This window comes from Phalacrocorax carbo, chromosome 1 (genome assembly GCF_963921805.1).
Source record: "Phalacrocorax carbo chromosome 1, bPhaCar2.1, whole genome shotgun sequence".
Taxonomy (NCBI): Eukaryota; Metazoa; Chordata; class Aves; order Suliformes; family Phalacrocoracidae; genus Phalacrocorax; species Phalacrocorax carbo.
This window is the reverse complement of record NC_087513.1, coordinates 23,054,782-23,074,746: the sequence shown is the minus strand read 5'-3', so window position 1 is coordinate 23,074,746 and position 19,965 is coordinate 23,054,782. Positions and strand designations below refer to the sequence as shown.

Here is a 19,965-nt window from a genome sequence, read left to right as displayed (position 1 = left end):
GAGCAGGAGCCTGGCAGGACCTGTGGACACATGGAGAGGGGAGCCCACACTGGAGCAGGTTTGCTGGCAGGACTTGGGACCCCATGGAAGGGACCCACGCTGGAGCAGTTCATGAAGAACTGCAGCCTGTGAGAAGGACTCATGTTCAGAAGTTCATGGAGGACCGCCTGCTGTGGGAGGGACCCCACTCTGGAGCTGGGGAAGAGTGTGAGGAGGAAGGAGTGGCAGAGACAACGTGTGATGAACTGACAGCAACCTCTATTCCCCATCCCCCTGTGCTGCTGCAGGGGAGGAGGTGGAGAAAATCAGGAGTGAAGTTGAGCCCGTGAGGAAGAGAGGAGTGGCAGGAAGGTGTTTTTTAAGATTTGGTTTTATTTCTTATTACCCTACTCTAATTTGATTAGCAATAAATAAATTTCCCCGAGTCAAGTCTGGTTTGCCCATGACGGTAATTGGTGAGTGATCTCTCCCTGTCCTTATCTTGACCCCCAAGCCTTTCGTCATATTTTTCTCCCCCTGTTCAGTTGAAGAGGGGGAGGTGATAAAGTGGCTTTGGTGGGCACCTGGCGTCCAGCCAGGGTCAACCCATGACAGCTCATTCTTGCTGGATGAAACCATGGTATAAGAAACCCTGGTTTTCAGTAACCGGAGTTTGTGGTTCCATGTGTCTTCCATTTGTTTTACCCTGGGGATTGCAGAAAAACACCTGCAGAAAGCACAGGGCATAACATTCATTATTTCCTTGGCAAATCCATAATTTCCAACCAGTCCTTGTAAAAGAAGATCCATATCAATGTACACATACTAAAAAAAGAAATCTTATGTTATTAAAATTTGCTAAAAAGAAAAACAAATACAACCCATAACAATTCAGAAGTTGCCTTGTGAAAGCAACCAAAACTTTTGTCTTCCACATCAGGACTAGAATCTGTATTATAAGTAAGTATTTGTCCATTTTTTGCCACTTACAGCAGTTTGACCAAATGGGATGGTTTGTCCCATACAAAGATGCCCTATATCTTAGCAACTTGTGTTTTGAGGAGCAGTGAAAGAGAAAGAAAATTACTCCTTTTATGTTGGTTAGTACAGGCTATCACAACTTCTAATGAAATGGATATTGGTTTTTTATTCCCTGCAAAGTGACCTCCTGCAGCTCACCGACCCACAGATCCCATCTGCTAACAGCAAACCACCACATCTAAAGGGACGGATGCCCATCACAGTGATCGTTATTCTTGGTGGTTCTGCTAAACCAATTTTGGACCTATGCCATAGTCTACAAAAGAAGTCATTCTCTCTCCAAAGCCTTTCCAGCATGTTGCTATGCTCTTAGGAAATGGGTTTGAATCCTGCAGAGTGTTTTTCCAGGTGATTCCTGGAAATAGTAATAAAGGTTGTAGCTGGGGAGGAGAGTGCTCCTGTTTACCTACAGTTCTCACAGAAGTAGAAGCTTTGAAATCCAAACTGAAAATCTGCTAATCCCCTGCCTCACATGCATCCTTCAGTTTCCGTTCTGAATTCCTTTGAGCTTAAAAATGAAAGCTGAATTCTTTTTGACTTGTGGAAAACCTATCGGAAGCTAAAAGCAAAGTTACTTAAAATGAGGGAGAAGAAAAATTTCTTCTCACTCCTCTTTCTCCAAATATCGACGCCATTTGGGTGCATTCTTTGGATTTTCACCTTTTTTATATTGCAGGTTTGGGGTCTTTTAACTAATTTTTTTCCAGTTTAGGATTATTTGGATCTTTTGGGGTCTCCCTGATTAGGGGAAAGTTTTCAGGGAGAACCACTGTTCTCTGCATCGCGTACTGCTGAAGCATATCAACATCTGCCACTCTTGGCAGAAGCATTTGTCTTTAGACACAGAATTTCAAGTAACAAAACTTTGTCTGGATGAGATGAGGTAACAGAGTTTAATTCTGTGTGTGTGTATATATATATATGGTTAGTGAAGAACAAGTCTGCGAAAGCACCACAGAAGATAAACTGGTGAGATTATTCCTGCAGTGAAGGAAGGAAGTGTCCCTCTTTTGTGGACATTTGTTTTAGTTCTCAATTATTTCGATTTCAGGCAGAATTTGATAGTCTTTCTCTTCAGCTGAAATTAATGTAAAAAATTAAGTAACATAAAGCTAAACTTGTATTGAAGGCTAAAGAAAAGTGACCTGGGATGGCTGAAAAGTTGAAGGTTCCCCTATACAGGTGCAGCAGAAGATTGTGCAGTGAAGGAGGAAAACACCTGCCCATCCATGTCAGCATGTTGCTAGTGCTAATTCTTAAGGGTATTTCTAACAGTGTGAAGGCAATTCGAAACTCACTTTGTGCTTGTAGATTATAGATGCTCTTTTTTTTCTGCACGTCTTTTGAAGAATTGACTGTTACTTAAGGTTATTGGTCTTGCCTGAGTAGAAAGACATAAAGTTACAGGTACTTAAAATTGATCTAGCAGTGGGCCAGAGCTCTGGTAGCTGTGGCATTCTAACACGGTGTCACTTTATGGCAGTTCTCCTGTATGAAGTGTTCTCCTGGGTGCTCTGCACTTCCTGCACATAACTTCTAGAGTTTCATATTTCTTGTAAGCAGCGAGATGCTTTTTTTCACTGGGTTTCTTCTAAAGTGCTTTGTTGCTGCCATCCTGCTTTCCTTGTCACTGGTCGAGTCTCTAAGAGACTGAGGAGGTGCTGTATGTTATCCACACTTTCTTTTTAATTAACACGCACCTTTTTATAATAATTTTTTTCTGCTTTGGGAGTGTGTTTGTTATTACTGCCGTCTTTCTAGGATACTCATCGAAGTTACATTCAATTGTCTGTAAGGTATATGAATCAGAAGAGGAGTATGTTTTGAGATAGGGGAAGGGATAGGGAAGGCAATGATGAAAAAGGGGGAAATCCAGAAAAGGGAGAGTGATAAAGATGATTCTAATGATATCGTGGGGGGTGGGGAGCAAGAGGCAGGATGGAGACAAGACTTTGAGAGACAGAGAAAAATTATGTGGTCAACTGCTCTGTTGGGCTTCTTTTATCCTGAGACTGTCAAAGGCTTAAAACTAAGTGCAAACTGAGGTCAGAGGGTGTATGTCAACTCTCAGTACCAGGGCATGACTGTAAGCCACACAGGCCCATGTGTAATTAAAGTATGTGATTATGCCACTGGAAATACATTTGCCATGCTGAACATCTCCGATTCCATGCTCCGGCCTGGGTTTCTTACTCATGTTCTCTTGTGGTTCCATGACTTGTTCATCTAAAACAAGTTTGTCACAGCAGGAAACTGTTCCTTGATACATTTCCATAGCACCTAACTCAGTAGGGCATCTGTGTTAATAGCAGCCCTGTAGGTCCTACCACATCAGCTGGTCATAGTAGGATTCCTGCAGCTGCTACTTCCCTATTGAGATCAGGTGCGAATGAGCTGTGGTTGTGATGCATCTCATTTGCTTTTTTCTTTCTTTAAGCCTGGTATTTCAGAAATGCATGGGAATATAGCGCTGGATCTTTTCCACAGCATATTTAATTTTGTTTATGGTTTGAAGTGGGGGGAGGGAAATGAAACCAATAGGTACAGAGAATGAAGAACTGTTACCTTGCATGGAGGTCTGAAATAATCCGATGGTGTTTGGCATGAGACTGGGATGGCAGGGAGTAAATGCCAAAAAAAAACTGCGGCAGAATTAATGGAGAATATATGTAGTTCTGAATAATTTAAGTCAATAATTTGATAAGTAAACAAGACAACAAATAGTAGGGAGGAAGCATTACCCATTTTTGTACGGAGATGACTAACTCCTGTTAGAGTGTGGTTTAGAGGTGCAAAATGTACTTTTCCTTAAATGCTGGCTCTGGCATGAACCAGCAGGACTCTGTTCTGCCAGTGGGATGAAGGCAGGTGTATTGCAAGTGCAGCCTCTGTGTCATGAAGCTGGGTGCCACAAATGGACAAACTATTTCATTAATCCACTGAAATAAATGGACATGGAGGTGAACTGAGTACAGAAATTAAGGTACAATAAATTACTTTCCATTCATTTGGAGCATATTTTACAAGCATAGCTATTTATGGCTTTTTTTTTTTTTTTTTGGAATGAGAGCAGACATGATCATAATCTAAAAATAATTACCTTGCGGGAAAAACAGGAACAATGAATATGAATTATTCAGCATTCGATCCTTGTGCAATAGATAGTAGAATGATAAAAGTTTTATGAAACAACATGCAGTAGTATGTCAACCTGGTTTTTTATTTCATTGCAGATAACTGTAAGGGAAAATATTTGAAACTAGATGACATGCATTATGGCATACCATTTAGTTACAGAGACTTAAGCTGGGATCAAAGCTTGTTTGGAAAATTGAGGTCCTTGGGAGCAGGAAGAAAAGAGGAGTTTCTGACAAGTAATATCAGAATTCTTCTGGGTTCCTTAGAGCAGGTCTAAGGTTGCTGTAGAGAAGTCTAACACTTCATTATGTTGCAAGGCATGTGCTGAAGTTCATGTGTCTGAAGAATGGGTTATAATTCATAGCCTTTTCTTGGTCACTGTCATATGAGGTCAACCTATCATTAGAAGTCAGGCTGTGCTGTCGGTAACATACTCTCTCTTCTTTGACCTCGTTTTACAGTTAGCTACTCAGTTTGGTACATGATAAGAGCTTTAGCAAAACAAGACTGAAGTTAGCCTTTTATTTTGCCTTCATTATTACCCTGAGTTACGTTTAGTAGGGTTTTGGTTTTTTAGGAGTTAGAATCACTCTGCTTTTAGAAAGCTGTTCTCACCATTGTACACACATTTTCTCCACAGAGGAGCAAAATGCAGTCAATGCTGGAGGGCAGGAGTTGTCTTTCTGCATTGCTGGTGATGCTGCTGTGATTTGGGGAGCTGGCAGATGGCTTGTGCTCACAACATGAGTCCTTCCCTCCCTGCTCAAACTTTTGCAGCTCAGTTGTTGACATTTAACCTTACTTAACCAGTATAAATGATGATTCAGGCAATTCTCTTTCAAATGCCACCAGAGTCTATAGCTGCTGCCAAAACAGAAGTTCTATCTGACACAGGAACGTGGTTCCTTTATTATTATTTTTATGCTTTTTCTTTTATTTTTCAGTTCCTGGCTTTGGCATTCTATGCTATTTTCCTCCTCCTACAAGGCTTTTGCCTGTTAGATTACTTCAGTAATGTTTCTCTTGTCTTTTCCATGCTTTTATTTCTCCCTTTCTACTCACAGATTTAACTTGAGATTCCCTGTAACCTTACAGGTTCTTTCCTCATCAAACGTGGAGGCACATGGCTAACTTTGAAAATGAAAATATTGTGGATCATATTTGTTTTTCAGTACTTCCTCCAAACAGTATTTATCTTTTCCCCCTAACATCGGTTTGTCCAAGCATGCCACCTTCTGTTTTCTGCTCTCAGAACTGAACACTTGCAGAAAACATCGACAAATGTTTTGTGTTTAGGAAGCCAGTTGGGACTTGCCTCCTCATTTAACTCTTCAGGTTAAAATTAGAGCCCTTCTTAGAAGTGTCAGAAGGTCTTTTTGTCTAATTCCAAACAGCCAGATGATCTGCTTGGGAAGTTAGAATTTTGGGAAAAAAAAAAAAACAAACATTAACAGAATGTGAAGACCATAAAACTCTTAAGTGGTGTTCTTAAGACAGATTTGAAACCATTACGTTGCAGTGCTCCAGTGAAGTGTTGGACTGTAATGCATACCAGTAGTCAAAGGCATATTAAGGGCTCTACTGTCTTCCAGCTTTACATTGATGAAGGATTGGTGTAACACCTTCTCAAAGAGCATCAGTGGCCAGATCCAGACTTACTTGTAGTCAATACAAGGTTTTTTCTTTTCTGAGGAAAGTCCTGCAACACCAAATGTCTCAAAACACTTTTATGTAAATTCTCCCCCTCTGTTAAGGAGCAGCCACCCAAAACAGTGGGATCCTCCAGCTTATTTTTAAAATCTCAGCAATAAATAATTTATACAGTATGAAACTGTCGGGAGAAGCGCTACCACTTCTTGGCACACTCCGTTGTTTCCAATAGCCTGTTGTTCTCATTGTGCTTTAGCACAGGATTGATTATCTAATTGGTTATATGATAATCAATTAGACATACGACCTTGTTTAATCCCTCCCCAACATATTAAATTGCTAGGCAATTAACAGGATTTGAGGCTTTTCATAATCTTCGTGGTGTCTAAACATGCATAAGGATAAGTGTATTTCTTTCTGAAAACATGAAAGAAAAAACCCTTCATGTTGCTGAATTTTGTGTAAGTTTTAGTTTTCAATATGTTTCGTGTTCTTCTTTTCTTTCCCCTTTTAGGTATTACATAGAAATGGCTCTATGGATCTGGACACTGAGCATCTGGAGCTCTTTTTGCATCACCTTATCCAGAAATGAGGAACTGAAATTTTTTGAGAGTGCTACAGAGCTAAATCACCTAACAGTGGATAATGACACTGGGGTAATCTATCTGGGAGTGGTAAATGGTCTCTATCAGCTTACAAAAAACCTGGAATTATTACACTGTGTGGTAACAGGTCCAGAAAAGGACAACAAAAAGTGCACACCTCCCATTGATGAAAATCAATGTAAAGAGGCAGTACTGACTGACAATTATAACAAATTACTGTTGCTGAACAAGGCGGATAAAACAGTTGTGGTGTGTGGAAGCCTTTTTAAGGGAATCTGTGCCATCAGAGACCTAGAAGACATAAAAAATAAGAGGTATTATGTAGACAGTGGTGGAGAAAAGTCCTTTGTAGCAAGTAATGATGAGAATGTATCAACTGTGGGATTGATCACTTCGTTGAATAACGACCGAGTGCTGTTTGTTGGGAAAGGGAATGGACCACATGATAATGGGATAATAATCAGCACTCGGCAGCTCTACGAAAGGGATGGAAAAGACATTTTTGAAATGTATACAGACTCGGCAGCTGTTAAGTCAGCTTATCACTCATCAAGCACGCAACAGTTTGTGGCAGTCTTTGAGGATAAAAATTACGTTTATTTTATTTTTAACCAGCAAGAGAAACAACCAGTCAATAACCGCACACTGATTGCACGTCTCTGCAAAGATGATGCCCATTATTATTCCTACTTCGAAATGGACTTGGGTTGCAAAGATGATGATGGTGCCTATGACCACTGTCATTCTGCTTACGTCACTACCCCAGGAGAAGAGCTGGCTGAGAGCATGGCTCAGCAGAGACAAACTACAGATGCTCTCTCAGATGACAAAGTTCTTCTTGCACTCTTCAGCAAAGTAAACAAAGATAATGGCTCTCGGAAATCTGCCATGTGTGTGTTTTCCTTACGGCACATCAATGAAAAGATGGAAAAAAACCGGAACGATTGCTACACTAAAAAGAATACAAGCTCATTTTACAAACTTTTTTCGGCAGAAAACCCATGCGCATCACATGGACTGGTAATATTAGTTCTAAAGCTGATGTTTTAGAATCTATGTTAGATATAGTGGAAAATATACAACTGCATGTTTTTGGGTGTCTTTGAGCTAAACTACAGTGGGATCAGATGACTGAAAACTCAATGGCTGGATTCACTATAGAAATGGAATGTGGTTGGGGGGTTGTGGAACAGGGCAAGCAAATAGTGGCAAGGCAATAATTTCGAGTAATTTAAAAAAGATTTTATGTCTTCTGAAAGATGAATATTGGTTTCATAAATGCATTTCTTTTAAAGGGTTCCTCCTGGTATGGAAATAACTGAGTCAAATGCAGTGATTTGTTATGCCCATGATCAGCTTCTGGATGATCACTTTAGACAATTTTGGTCTCAGCCAACATATTTGTAATGTTTTTAAATGGTATTAAGAATTTCGTAGGTGATATCTAGACTTCAGTCTTGTTTCTTGCTTGGCTTGGATTTGAATTTTCAGCTAACTGGAAATACACATTTCTTATATTCAGGTGGTGTTCATATTTTGCTGTGGCTCAAAATACTTCCATAACATGATGGCCATCTTCCTTTTCTTGTTATGGTTTGTCATTACCTTGGCTATAAGGTGTTTGGAGGGAACTGTTACACCCCTTCAGATACTGTTCTTCAATTTATGACTGCGCCCCTGAGAGGCAGTTGTTAGCATCTCTGCTGACTTCATGATGTGTTTGCCCACGCCACTCAAACTATTCCCAAACCCTACTTGTACATGCCATTTTTTACTGCATCTTTAAAATAACTGAGCCAGCTTTTAAGAGGATGTCTTAATTCCCCAACTGGAGCAAGTTACACGCTTGTGTAAGCAGTTGTTTGAGCACAGCTTGAGAAGTGGTGTGCTGCACTCCAGGGGTAGGAGTGAACAGCTGAAGAGATGGGGCATGGGAATACCTTGTGTTGGTATTGACCCAGAATCCTTCATCCCATGAAACCACAGCCGTCTCCTGTACAGTAGGGCACTAGCACTAATAAGAAGTCAAAAGAACACTCTTTGCTTCCAAACACCAGTGTTACTCACTGCAGTACCCGGCATCTGAGGTGAGCATCAAACATAGAAATCTTGAATGTGACAAGTGGAGTGGCCGTGGCATCTGGCAAAAAGGAGGTGTAGATTTCAGGTCAGACAGACAGTCTCATTACCAAATATAGCAGGAGAGGCAAGATGTGAATGAACTGCCTTCTGGTGGCACTCCCTGCTGCTCAGGATTAAAGCACAGTGAAGAGGGGATGTGTTGAAGTTCATGAGATGGTTGCCAATGGGTTGCTTTTCTATGGATAGCAGCAAACTAACAAACAAAACTGCATTAAAAAAACAGTCTCCAACATAAAATTGGTCAACCCAATCTATATGACATGTTCATTTTAATTAAACAAACTGGTTACTTTTTAAACTGTGGTGCTATAATGAAATAGAAACAAAAAATTTGTCTCCCCATGTCTCCTGGAAAGTGATAGATTGAAGCAGTTTGCAATTAGCAGGCTGCTTTCTGATTGCTGTGTGTTGGCTGGGGGAAAATGTCCAGATAATCCATTCCTCTCTTTCTGCTCTTCTACGTCTGAGGGGTATTATACTGTCTGGTTATAGGGTTGCACTTCATTCTTAGCTAGGAATTAATGATCTGTATATTTAACATCACTCTGTATTGCTGTCCTTTATTAGAATGCAAGCAAAAATTTCCCCTGTGGCTCTGAACACTTGCCGTACCTTTTGGGAAGTAAGAATGGTGTTATAGAGAAGCCAGTCCTGCAAAAAGAAGGGATGAATCTCACGGCTGTCACTGTGGCTGTGGAGAACGGGCATACTGTGGCCTTTCTGGGAACGTCAGATGGTAAAATTCTTAAGGTAAAAAATCAGACTTAAAAGACAAACATGTTTAAAAGGTCACAAACTGTAGTGATAGCATACTTCCACTCTAAAAGTAAATGGGATTTATAAGATTGCATATCAGGAGCAAATTCTCTTTGGAGCTTGGTATTTTTAATTTCAAAAAAAACCTACATTATTTCTGATGTACCTCAGCTAGCCAATACACAGGTTGAATTAGCATCGCCTGAATGACACTTTTCCCGAAGGATTAGGTACCTACTGAGAGCCCTGTATAAACAGCCTTAGGTAATCCAACAGCTGCTCTAGCCTTATCTCTATTCAAGCCCATACTAGTTCAAAAGCAACTTTTCATTTTGTAATAATTCTGGCCATTCAGTGAATAGAGATGGCAATACAAAGCCCAAGCTGGAGCTTTGTTAAGTTCTGACTGTGTGGTGTAGGGCTCAAGGGTTCATGCGGTTGTGGTGTTAAAATGTCAAGACTGCAATGCCAAACACCTTATTTTGCTTGAAGGGGAGTGATGGCCATGTACCTCTATGTGGTTTGAAATACCCATGGGGAAGAAAACAAATTTGAACACCTTCAAGTACAAAGGCTCCGAGTTGAGAATTTTAATTCTACAGTGCTGAAATAAATCACTATTTACAAAAAAAAAAAGATACAAATATTAGCTATTGTGAGCAGTAAGCAATTTCTTACATGACTTTTATGATTTGCTTGCTGTTTTTGATGCCATATACTTCAAACTGAAATGTTTTTCCTAATGTGAATTTGTGAACTTGAGTAAACACAGGATTTTCATTAATCATAGGATCATTTAGGTTGGAAAAGACTCTTCATCCAGTCCAACCATAAACCTAACACTGCCAAGTCCACCACTAAACCATGTCCCTAAGCACCACATGTCTTTTAAACACCTCCAGGGACGGTGACTCAACCACTTCCCTGGGCAGCCTGTTCCAGTGCTTGACAACCCTTTCGGTGAAGAAATTTTCCTAACATCCTATTTAAACTTCCCCTGGCACAACTTGAGGCCATTTCCTCTTGTCCTATCACTTGTTACTTGGGAGGAGAGACCAACCCCCACATCATTACAGCCTCCTTTCAGGTAGCTCTAGAAAGCGATAAGGTCTCCCCTCAGCCTCCTTTTCTCCAGGCTAAACAACCCCAGTTCCCTCAGCCGCTCCTCTTAAGACTTGTTCTCTAGACCTTTCACCAGCTCCATTGCCCTTCTTTGGACACGCTCCAGCATCTCAGTGTCTTTCTTGTAGTGAGGGGCCCAAAACTGCACACAGCACTCGAGGTGCGGCCTCACCAGTGCTGAGTACAGGGGCACAATCGCTTCCCTACTCCTGCTGGCCACACTATTCCTGATACAAGCCACGATGCTGTTGGCCTTCTTGGCCACCTCAGCACGCTCCTGGCTCATGTGCTGTCAAACAACACTCCCAGGTCCTTTTCCACCACACAGCTTTCCACCCACTCTTCCCCAAGCCTGTAGTGTTGCATGGGGTTGTTGTGAATCAAGTGCAGAACCTGGCACTTGGCCTTGCTGAATGGTCTTGGCTCATTGATCCAGCCTGTCCAGATCCTTCTGCAGAGCCTTCCTATCCTCAAGCAGATTGACGCTCCCACAAAACTTGGTGTCATCTGCAAATATATTGAGGGTGCGCTCAATCCCCTTGTCGAGATCATTGATATTAAACAGAACTGGCCCCACTACTGAGACCTGAGGAACACCACTTGTGATCGGCTGCCAACTGGATTTAATTCCATTCACCAAGGTCTGACTGACAAACCTGTAGTTCCCCAGATCCTCCTTCCAGCCCTTCTTGTAGATGGGTGTCACATTTTCTAACTTCCAGTCAACAGGGACCTCCTTGGTTTGCCAGGAGTGCTGATTAAAAGTGGCTTGGTGAGCACTTCTGCCAGCTCCCTCAGTATCCTTGGGTGGATCCCATCCGGCCCCATAGAGCTGTGTGTGTCTGAGTGGTGTAGCAGATCACTATCCATTTCCCCTTGGCTTGTGGGGGTTTCACTCTGCTCCCCATCCCTGTCTTCCAGCTCAGGGGGCTGGGTACCCTGAGAACTACTTGTCTTACTATTACAGACTGAGGCAAAGAAGGCATTAAGTACATCAGCCTTTTCCTCATTCTTTGTCACTGTGTTTCTCCCCACACCCAATAAAGGGTGGAGATTTTCCTTAGCCCTCCTTTTGTCGTTAATGTATTTATGGAAACACTTTTTTATTGTCTTTTATGGCAGTAGCCAGATATAATGATATTTGGGGGAAAGGGCAACATTAACCACCTTTCCTTCTTCCATGAAATAGGTGTTCCTGTCATCTACTGCAACTGAATACAGCTCTCTTACTATTGAACCAAACAAACCGATAAAGAATGACCTGGTCCTTGACCAAACCCAAGAAAATCTGTATGTGATGACCACAAACAAGGTATGTGTCCTGCTTGCGTTAAGGACCAGGTCCGCTTTGACTTTCTCTGCAACTTTACCTGAGATTTGTACATTTGTCAGTTGTTCCTGAAAGTCCCCCATTTGGTGGGTTCCCCCCAGTCTATGTGTATGAAGACCTTTCTCAAGTCTAAGCTGATGGTCTTGATTGTTGTGACGTGGAGAGCTGTTATATCCTTGATGCTTAGCAATTGTGAATGGGAAGTGAGTTTACCTCTAAAGTTCTTTTATGGGGTCTGTGAGAAGGATGAAGTTGAGGTGTCTGGCACAAGCACACCATGGGGTCAGGCAGCCCTAGCACTTGATGTTGTGTCCATGGGGTACCTAGCTGTCATCAGTTGTTTTCAAGAGTACTTCAGGATTTAGGATGCTGGAGGCTGACATAGCATTTACACATCTGTAAAGCCACCAGGAATTTTTGTGGGTCTTGCTGTCAAAAACTAAGAAGCAATGGAGAGAATTATAACTTTGGGAAACACTTTTGTTCAAGCTTCTGCTAGAACCAAGTGAGTACACCAGGAAAGGCTGGACTTTGCTATGAAAGGCACAGGCAGTCTCTTCTAGGTTCCCCTTCTCTGTGCTGGCAGGTGAGGCACAATGGAGGTTTGTAAAGAAAGGAAGAAAAAAAAAAGCAAGTAGGAGATGAGAGGGGTGCCAGATTTCTCCTTCACCTCCAGCTGTAACCCTCTTGTGACACTTCTTTTTCTGGTGGCTGGAGCTGCCAGCCTCAAACGCGTGGTTCAGCAGCTCTCCAGGACAGGGAGGGTGACAGGCTGCGACCATCTGCAGCGCTGACAGTGACATGGAATGGGATGTGCAAAAAGCTCCGGCAGCAGTAACATGGGGAGAAGGAGGGGAGCTGTGAAAGGAGAGTATTTGGGGAAACAAGTGCGAGAAGAATGTTCTTCGTCTGTTTTATAAAAGGATTAATATAAATTCCTGCTGCAGGAATGTTATATTCCATCTGAAGGTTTTCAGGCTAGAAGCCACATTGGAAAAAGTGCCAGATAAACAACTAATTCGGCATTTAATGATATGACAGTGTGTGAGAGAGGTTACTTCTCTTTTCTTTTGGAGTAGTTGATACTTCTCATTTGGCTTCTGTTCAGATTTGGAACAGAACTCCAAACTTCAACATTGTCCACAAAAGGCTGGGTGGCCTGGTACCCTGTTTGACAAGCTGGCACATTGCTTAAAAGCCCCGAGGTCCCCACCAGCCTATGGCATGAGCTGCTGAGCAGCATAAGGGGTGGCAGCAACCTTGAAGGAAGGCAAGTTTTCTGGTGGCAGTCTGCTTAAACTGGTGGAATTTAGGAAGGCCACAGACAAATTTTTCAGAGGAAAATTTGCAAAAAAATAAATCTCCACAAAATGTTTAAATTTAGAAAGCAGCAAATTTCTGACAAAGAAAGGATTTCAGTTTAATCTTTTCTAAGTAGCTTTCATAGACATGCGGTTTCTGAATAATGCGAATAATAGTTTTCTTTTACAAAGCCTGTTCAGCTTAAATATGAATAACTAAAGTTGGGAGCTCTGTAACGGCACTACATTACTGTCATCTCCAGGAGTTAATTACAATGAGCAGTCCCACCCACTTTTAGAAGCAGATAGACAGGAGGAGAATGGAGGCCTTCGGAGCTGGGAGAAACAAAGCGACGTAAGCGAGGGGAGAAGAATAAATGCTGAAACATGCACTTCTGGGTTAAGCATGGCTGGGAGTTGTGGGAATAGAGATATCGGAATCCTGTCCTGGGAGTTAAAATGGTTTAGAGTTATTTAAAATAAGGTAAACAATAAAGGGCATGGTAGCTGCACTGATAGGCTTGCTTAATGCTAATCTACCTGGCAGATGGAGCCTGCCTCAGCATTTGGAAATGAATTGCTTGGGCACTGTAAGCACTTGAGCAAAGTTGAAGTGATGATGCGGTGGATGATAACTTGAAGCAGCCTTTAAAAAGAAATCAGATCAACAGAAATACAGGGAAGAATGATACAGACGTTAAGAGCCATAGTAAGAAATAAGCTCTTGCTTTCCTGTTTCACTTCTCCTCCCAGCTTCTGCTGCTGTGTCAATAGCAGTGGGTGGCTTGGAGCAAATGCTTTCAAAAGTCAGCCCCCTCCTCCCCACAGAAAGCAGGAGAAACCCCTTGCAGCATCTTGGCGGACTTAGAAAGGAGTGTACCACCCCTGCCATGCCCACACTGGTTCATTACAAGTGAACATCACTGGTAGGGTCCCAGATTCCTTATAGTACATCCCACATTGGGAGGAAAGCAGAAGCCTGTGACAGTCACTTACCATGATCATTAGCTTGTTTGCTTGTTTTAGCTTTTACCACTCTCTTTGATTAAGAGTGCCAATTAGAAAATCTCTAAAATTAGTTTCTCTGCATTTTGAAGCTGGCTGTAAATGGAGCTGCTATCTTTTTTTATTTTTTAAATCCATTAAGTTTTATGTAAACTTGCAGAGACGGCAATCTCTAGGGCTTGTTTCTGCGTGCCAGAATAATGAAATAAATACTTTGTCATAAAAAAGCCATTCACTGAGTATTAAATTACTCATGGGTACCAGTTGGTGAAACACAGCGCTAGTGACTCAGCTCCAGTTAGGTAAGAATCTGTGGAAGAAGACAGGGCTGAAAAGGTATGTATTAATAAATGCAAGAAAACTACCCAATATTGACATTTTCCTTAACTGAGTCAGGCTGAGCTTTCTGAATGTGAAAGAAAAGGCCAAACTCAGACTTTCAAAGTAGCTTTGTAACTGCCAGTTGTTTTAAATGAGAGGATAAGGTATTAAAAAGAAAGCATACATCTCAGAGTTACTGTTGCTAGAATTTTGCACTCTTTAAAAGTAAAACATAGTCATCAACAGGAAAACATACATCCCACTCTCCTCTTGCATCATTTCAGTAGCATAACTAAAAGGGAGGGTTGTGTGCTGGCTCCTTTTTCTGTGCACCGAAGAAAGACAAAATTGTTTATTCTCAGCACCAAAGGAAATCAAAACCAGAAGCCGTAGATTTACTGGGGGAGTAAGACATGAGACCTGATGATGCATTTTTCCCTGCTGCTTCCTGTCATAATTATTTCCATTTTCTTTTGTGAACGCATTGTATGGTGGAGGGTTACGTGTGGAGGAGTGCAGTAACCCAAAGCTCCTTGGCTCTCTCATGCTTGCAAACTTTCTGAGATGCCTTCTGGCTAAAAGTGCCACTGACGGGTTTCCAAATGATTTATTCTCCGTGCTAGCGATATAGAGGGGAGGATATTCTGTTTTAAAAAATGTTCTAGCCAGTATCAAGTTAGCCTTTAGAAAGTATCTGTCCTGCAGTAGCTGTTTCTTGAATTCGGAGCGTGGTTCATGCAGCTGCTGTTCCGCAGTGGCTGCTATAATGTGGATTTCCAGAAGTAACATAACTGGAGGGAATGAAAAGTTCAATTTTTGGAGACTTGCTCATGATTCTTGATTATAACAATGTCCTACATTAATTTAGAGAGAGATTAGATAATATTGGAGAGAAAAAGAGCAGGAAAAGTGTGTAAATTTGGATTTTGTTAAGGGGGGATAACCACACTCTGGTTTTGTATGGATTTTCTTAGAATCAAACTGAGCTCTGATCATAATAATACAGGGTCAAGTCTTCTGCTGCCACAGGCAACGGCACTGTACAATTGTGTCCACAAACATTCCCGTCTCCTTTTGCCTTCTTCAGATCCCTTATGGTTTGCCTTACTTTTGGTTCTCCAGGTCCACCGGCTACCTGTGCAGGACTGTTACAAATATTTGGACTGTGAGAAGTGTACTCAGGCGAGGGATCCGTACTGCGGCTGGTGCGTGAGAGAGGGCAGGTGAGTGCTGCCAGTGTTTTCTTAGGTGCAGGCAGTGGAATAGCTCAGATATGACACATGCTGTGGGTTACTGCTTGGCATAGCGAACCCAGCTTTTTGTACTCAGCCTTATGCTCCTGACAGTGGTTTAATTTTATCATGCAGACACTGATAACAGTCTTCTGTGTACACAAATAAGTCCCTGTTGACTTCTGCTGATTTGATTAGTTTGTGAAAACGTATACTTTTCTGCTGGTACTGAAAATCAGTATACATCTTCTAACTGCATGTATTATCACTCTCTGAACTGTACAATCAAATGTTCTCCCAGAAATTAAGAGCATTCCCTATTTAAAATTCAGAAAATATAGCATATATTTTAAGTAGAGCAGGAAAGTGTAAAACAGAGCATAAAAGAAAAAACTGTTCATGTCTGAAATAAAGTATATAGCTCAAATGCTGGTTTTATGTAAGCATCACCTATGAAGATGTGTAGCTACACTGAACCCTCACCTAACTGCAGGAAGGCAGGAAGTGGCATTTGGCTGGCTATCTGCAGAGGTTAACTGAATTAATATTCAAACACATGTAAACTAGGACAGCACTGAACAGCTCTGGAATGTCTCCTCTTTGCACTCTTCATTGATTGGAGTAGCGAGAGGGAAGAGCGGTCCTGCAGCTCTCTTTTTGACTACTAAGTTAATTAACCCCTTGGCATGAGAAGTTGGGAATTCGTGATTCTAAGTACTTGCTGTTGGAACAAAGGGGCTATTTAATTATAATATGCAGATGAATTTCAGGCTTCTAGTTTCTTGTCTGAAAATGTGAACTACCACATTAAGTTACCTATCAGCCTGATGTGTAGCATAATATGGAGCACTGCGGAGAAACTTATGCGGTGCGTGCAGTTTTATGTAACGTACTGTAACTCTTCCAGCCTGGGTTTCAGTTGCTGCGGATGAAACCTAGGGATTTGTAATATACACCTCGAACTCCTCCTGGGCTGCTGGGAGTTGAAGGCCGTGTCATATATCATACAAAAGGCAATTTTACCTAGATTTCCCTTCAGGTTTCTGATATGACCACTGACCTCAATATCTCAAAGCGTTAATGGTCTCTGAGAACAGGCAAACATGAATTTTTGCATTTGCTAGTATTTATTTCCAATGAGGAAAAGAAGTATATAATTTCTAATGTTTTTCTCGTCTGCAGGAAAGTTCTTTCTCATCTCACACACAGAACTTAATACCACTTAATCACCATTCTGTGATTCTCTGAAGAGTGTGTTTAAGGATATGTTATGTGAATATAGACTCTCTATGTAAATGATACATTTAAGGGTAGGGTTGGCAGAACTGTGCAGCAACTGCACTGTGTTAAAGCCCCTGATGAGTTACTAGTCTTCTACTACAACAGCCAGAGATCCTACAGCATTTTCTCCTAAACTTTGCACAGAATGGAAAGAATACGCATGAGACTGTCCCCACACACACACTTCAACAAGCTTTTGTAGCCACATATGCAGCTTCTGCACTGCAGCATCTCTTCTTTCTGTCCTTCTTGGACGTGAGCTGGGAAAATCTCACAATATTTTTGGTGAGGCTGCACAATTGCTGTTGTCTTCCCATGATGGTAACAGTGCCCTGGCAGAGAGAGGTCTTAAACAGTGGCAGGAGTTAATGAAAACATTCACTACAAGAGTAGCATTTCTACTGCTGTGTTTTCACAGGAGGTCTCCACAAGCCTGTGTGCCTCCAGCAATATTCCTCTATTGCATTTGTACGCTCATGCATCAGGTGTCTTTTTTACTGGCAACACATAGCTGTCTGGCACTTGACCTGCAGAAAAGCTAGACTGTGCCCACTCATTCAGGAGCTTGTTTTATATTACAATGAAGAGTAATCAGCCTGGTCTCAGATGATAGGGCAATGGCTCCACTGACTGATGTCTCCTGTGCTAAATATTACTGCATCTGTATGGGTTTGGGTTGTCTAATCCAAGGTGGTGTCCAAAATATTATAGGTATATCTTTCCCCACTTGCTTTTGACATCTCAAACAGTCAATACGTATTCCTCCACTTACTCTATTAAAAGTTCTCTATTAGCAACCTGAATAGTCAATATTAAAGCAAATTCCCTGTCATCTTGTGTTGTAATTTCAGTCTCTAATTGTGAAATTCTTGCATAGTTCAGAGAAAAAAGAGCCTAGCTACAATATTGCTTAGGTCTGGGGTTTGTTCCTGTTTTGTCAGGTGCACAAAGAAGGCAGACTGTGGAACAGCTGATAAGGAGAACCACTGGCTGTGGAGTCCAAGTGGCACATGTGTGACTATCATTAGCGCAGACCCTCTGAATATGAGTCGCAGAGCCCCTGCAAAGGTATGACAAGAAAGTGCTTTCCCTACATGTTCTTAAAGCACATTGATGTGACCACCAGGAAGATGAATATCTGCAATTTTTTATGTACAGTGGTGACTAGGAATATGATAGTGTTTTGGGTGTTTTAGTCTCCAGTGTTTCTCACAGTGCTTTTTCTTGCCTGCTGTTTTGGCAGGTTGCAGTTCATGTTTTCTTCCAAGAAATGCTCTTTTTGACCTTCTCTGTAAACCAAAATGATGCACTAGTATGGATGATAAAGCACTTACACTTATCTGAATATTAGGAAAGTGTTGCACAGTGTTGTATAACCCATAAAAAAGTAATTGATAGCGGAGATTTCATGCTGCCCTTCCAGCTTACTTGACCATAAACTTAAGTAAGCAGCGAAGCCATAAGCTGTTGCTCTAAAATCAGCAGTGGATTTGCCTACACAGCGAAGTCTGGGTACATGGAGAAGGTAAATTCAGCATGCAAAATGACTCTGTGGCAACAAAACTGAGGGTTCAGAGTGCGAACAGTATGTCATAGCTTGCTCTAACTCCAAATGGAGCATGTGAGTGCGGACTGAGGGCTTCCTGGGGTGCTCAGCAAGTAAAATCAGTAAAATGGCTTTTAATCCCTCTTAATCAGAAAGAAAGGACTTTAATTCAAGTCAGTTTAATTCCATTCCTAAGCGATCTAATAACATTGTGTTAAGGCCATTTCTATGTTCAATACAAATGTTAGTAGAGTGTAACTAGTCCACATAAAATCTACACCTTTTCTTAGTTCAGATCTGATGAACCTGTGTTGACAAGTCCCTGGTGTCGCACGTTAGCATCTGAGGCCAAAATACCTAAAATCCAAAACCACACCCAACTTCAAATGAACATTTACATGCTGCCTGTACCATCGCTAATGCCGCTGTCTCCTCATGATTCCTTTACTCACCAAAATACATTGCAGCTCGTAACACAGTGGACTGGTTTCAGTGTGAAAGGGGTGACTATCATTTCTACTGCCAATACAAAATGGAAAAAGTTAAACTGTATCATTAATACACCTGAAGCATTAAATCACGCACAGCATCTAAAATTTCCTTTCAATTTTTTCCTCTTTCCTTGCTAAGTTTTCCCATTTTATTTTGCTTTTAGTTTGTCACATGCACTCTGTATTGATAATTTCCTTGAGGAGGTTAAGAGCTCACCATCACCTTCTCAGAAATCTTTTTTCAGCAATAATGATAGATCTGAGTGGGTTTCTTGCATGTACATTGAGTCTTGAGGAAGCCACTTTTCTGTTCAGCCCATTCAAACTCAAGCTTTTCCAGCCCATCCAGCTTTGGTTTCATTATTCACTAGTAACATCCAAGGTTAATGTTATTTTAATTAAGTTTGTCAGGATTTAAGTGTTAACCACTCTGTTTACCGGTGCTAAACTGGATGCGGAGGACAAGAATAAAGGTCTTTGGGTATGCAGACATTTTTGTTCTGATCGAATGCATTGACAGACAAGATGTTGTTGTACCAGTCTAATTCAACATAGACCCAGCCTGGAAAATTGGTAGAGGAATAAGAAGAAAAGATTAGCAGATGGTAAGAAATAAAAATTGAAAAGGAGAGCCATCTTCTGTGATACTAGCTAGAATATCACCACTGGCCAAAAAAAAAAAGAGCAATTTAAATTCTCCAGCATAAATGTTACTGGGTCTTGGTTTGCTTCTTTCAAATATTTCACCCTTTCTAAACTTTGCTTCCAGGTGGAACTGACTGTAAGTCCATTGCCAACTTTGACCGAGAGTGACCAGGTTTTGTGTACATTTGGTGAAACAACCCAGTATGCTCAAATAAAAGAAGGGGTTATTGTCTGTGATCCACCCGATATGATTCCTCCAACACCAAAAGGTCAAGGTAAAGAAATATTGCTACCCTCCATGTATAATAAGAGGAAAGAGCATAGCCTGCTACTTAAAATGTGGTGCGCTCATATGAGCTGCATACAGGGTTTTCTTCCTC

General features: G+C 41.4%; 1 protein-coding gene across 7 annotated transcripts in view; it reads left to right on the top strand.

The window, feature by feature from the left end:
* The window catches only part of PLXNB2 (plexin B2), a 258,485-nt gene that overhangs the window by 170,233 nt on the left and 68,287 nt on the right, over nucleotides 1–19,965 (top strand). For all 7 annotated transcript variants that reach the window (XM_064446059.1, XM_064446082.1, XM_064446068.1 and 4 more), the window contains 6 exons: nucleotides 6,323–7,433; nucleotides 9,123–9,305; nucleotides 11,623–11,745; nucleotides 15,513–15,613; nucleotides 17,845–17,971; nucleotides 19,710–19,860. In XM_064446059.1, coding sequence (XP_064302129.1) covers nucleotides 6,323–7,433; nucleotides 9,123–9,305; nucleotides 11,623–11,745; nucleotides 15,513–15,613; nucleotides 17,845–17,971; nucleotides 19,710–19,860 — 1,796 coding nt within the window. Of the gene's footprint in view, nucleotides 1–6,322; nucleotides 7,434–9,122; nucleotides 9,306–11,622; nucleotides 11,746–15,512; nucleotides 15,614–17,844; nucleotides 17,972–19,709; nucleotides 19,861–19,965 lie in introns of those variants that run through there.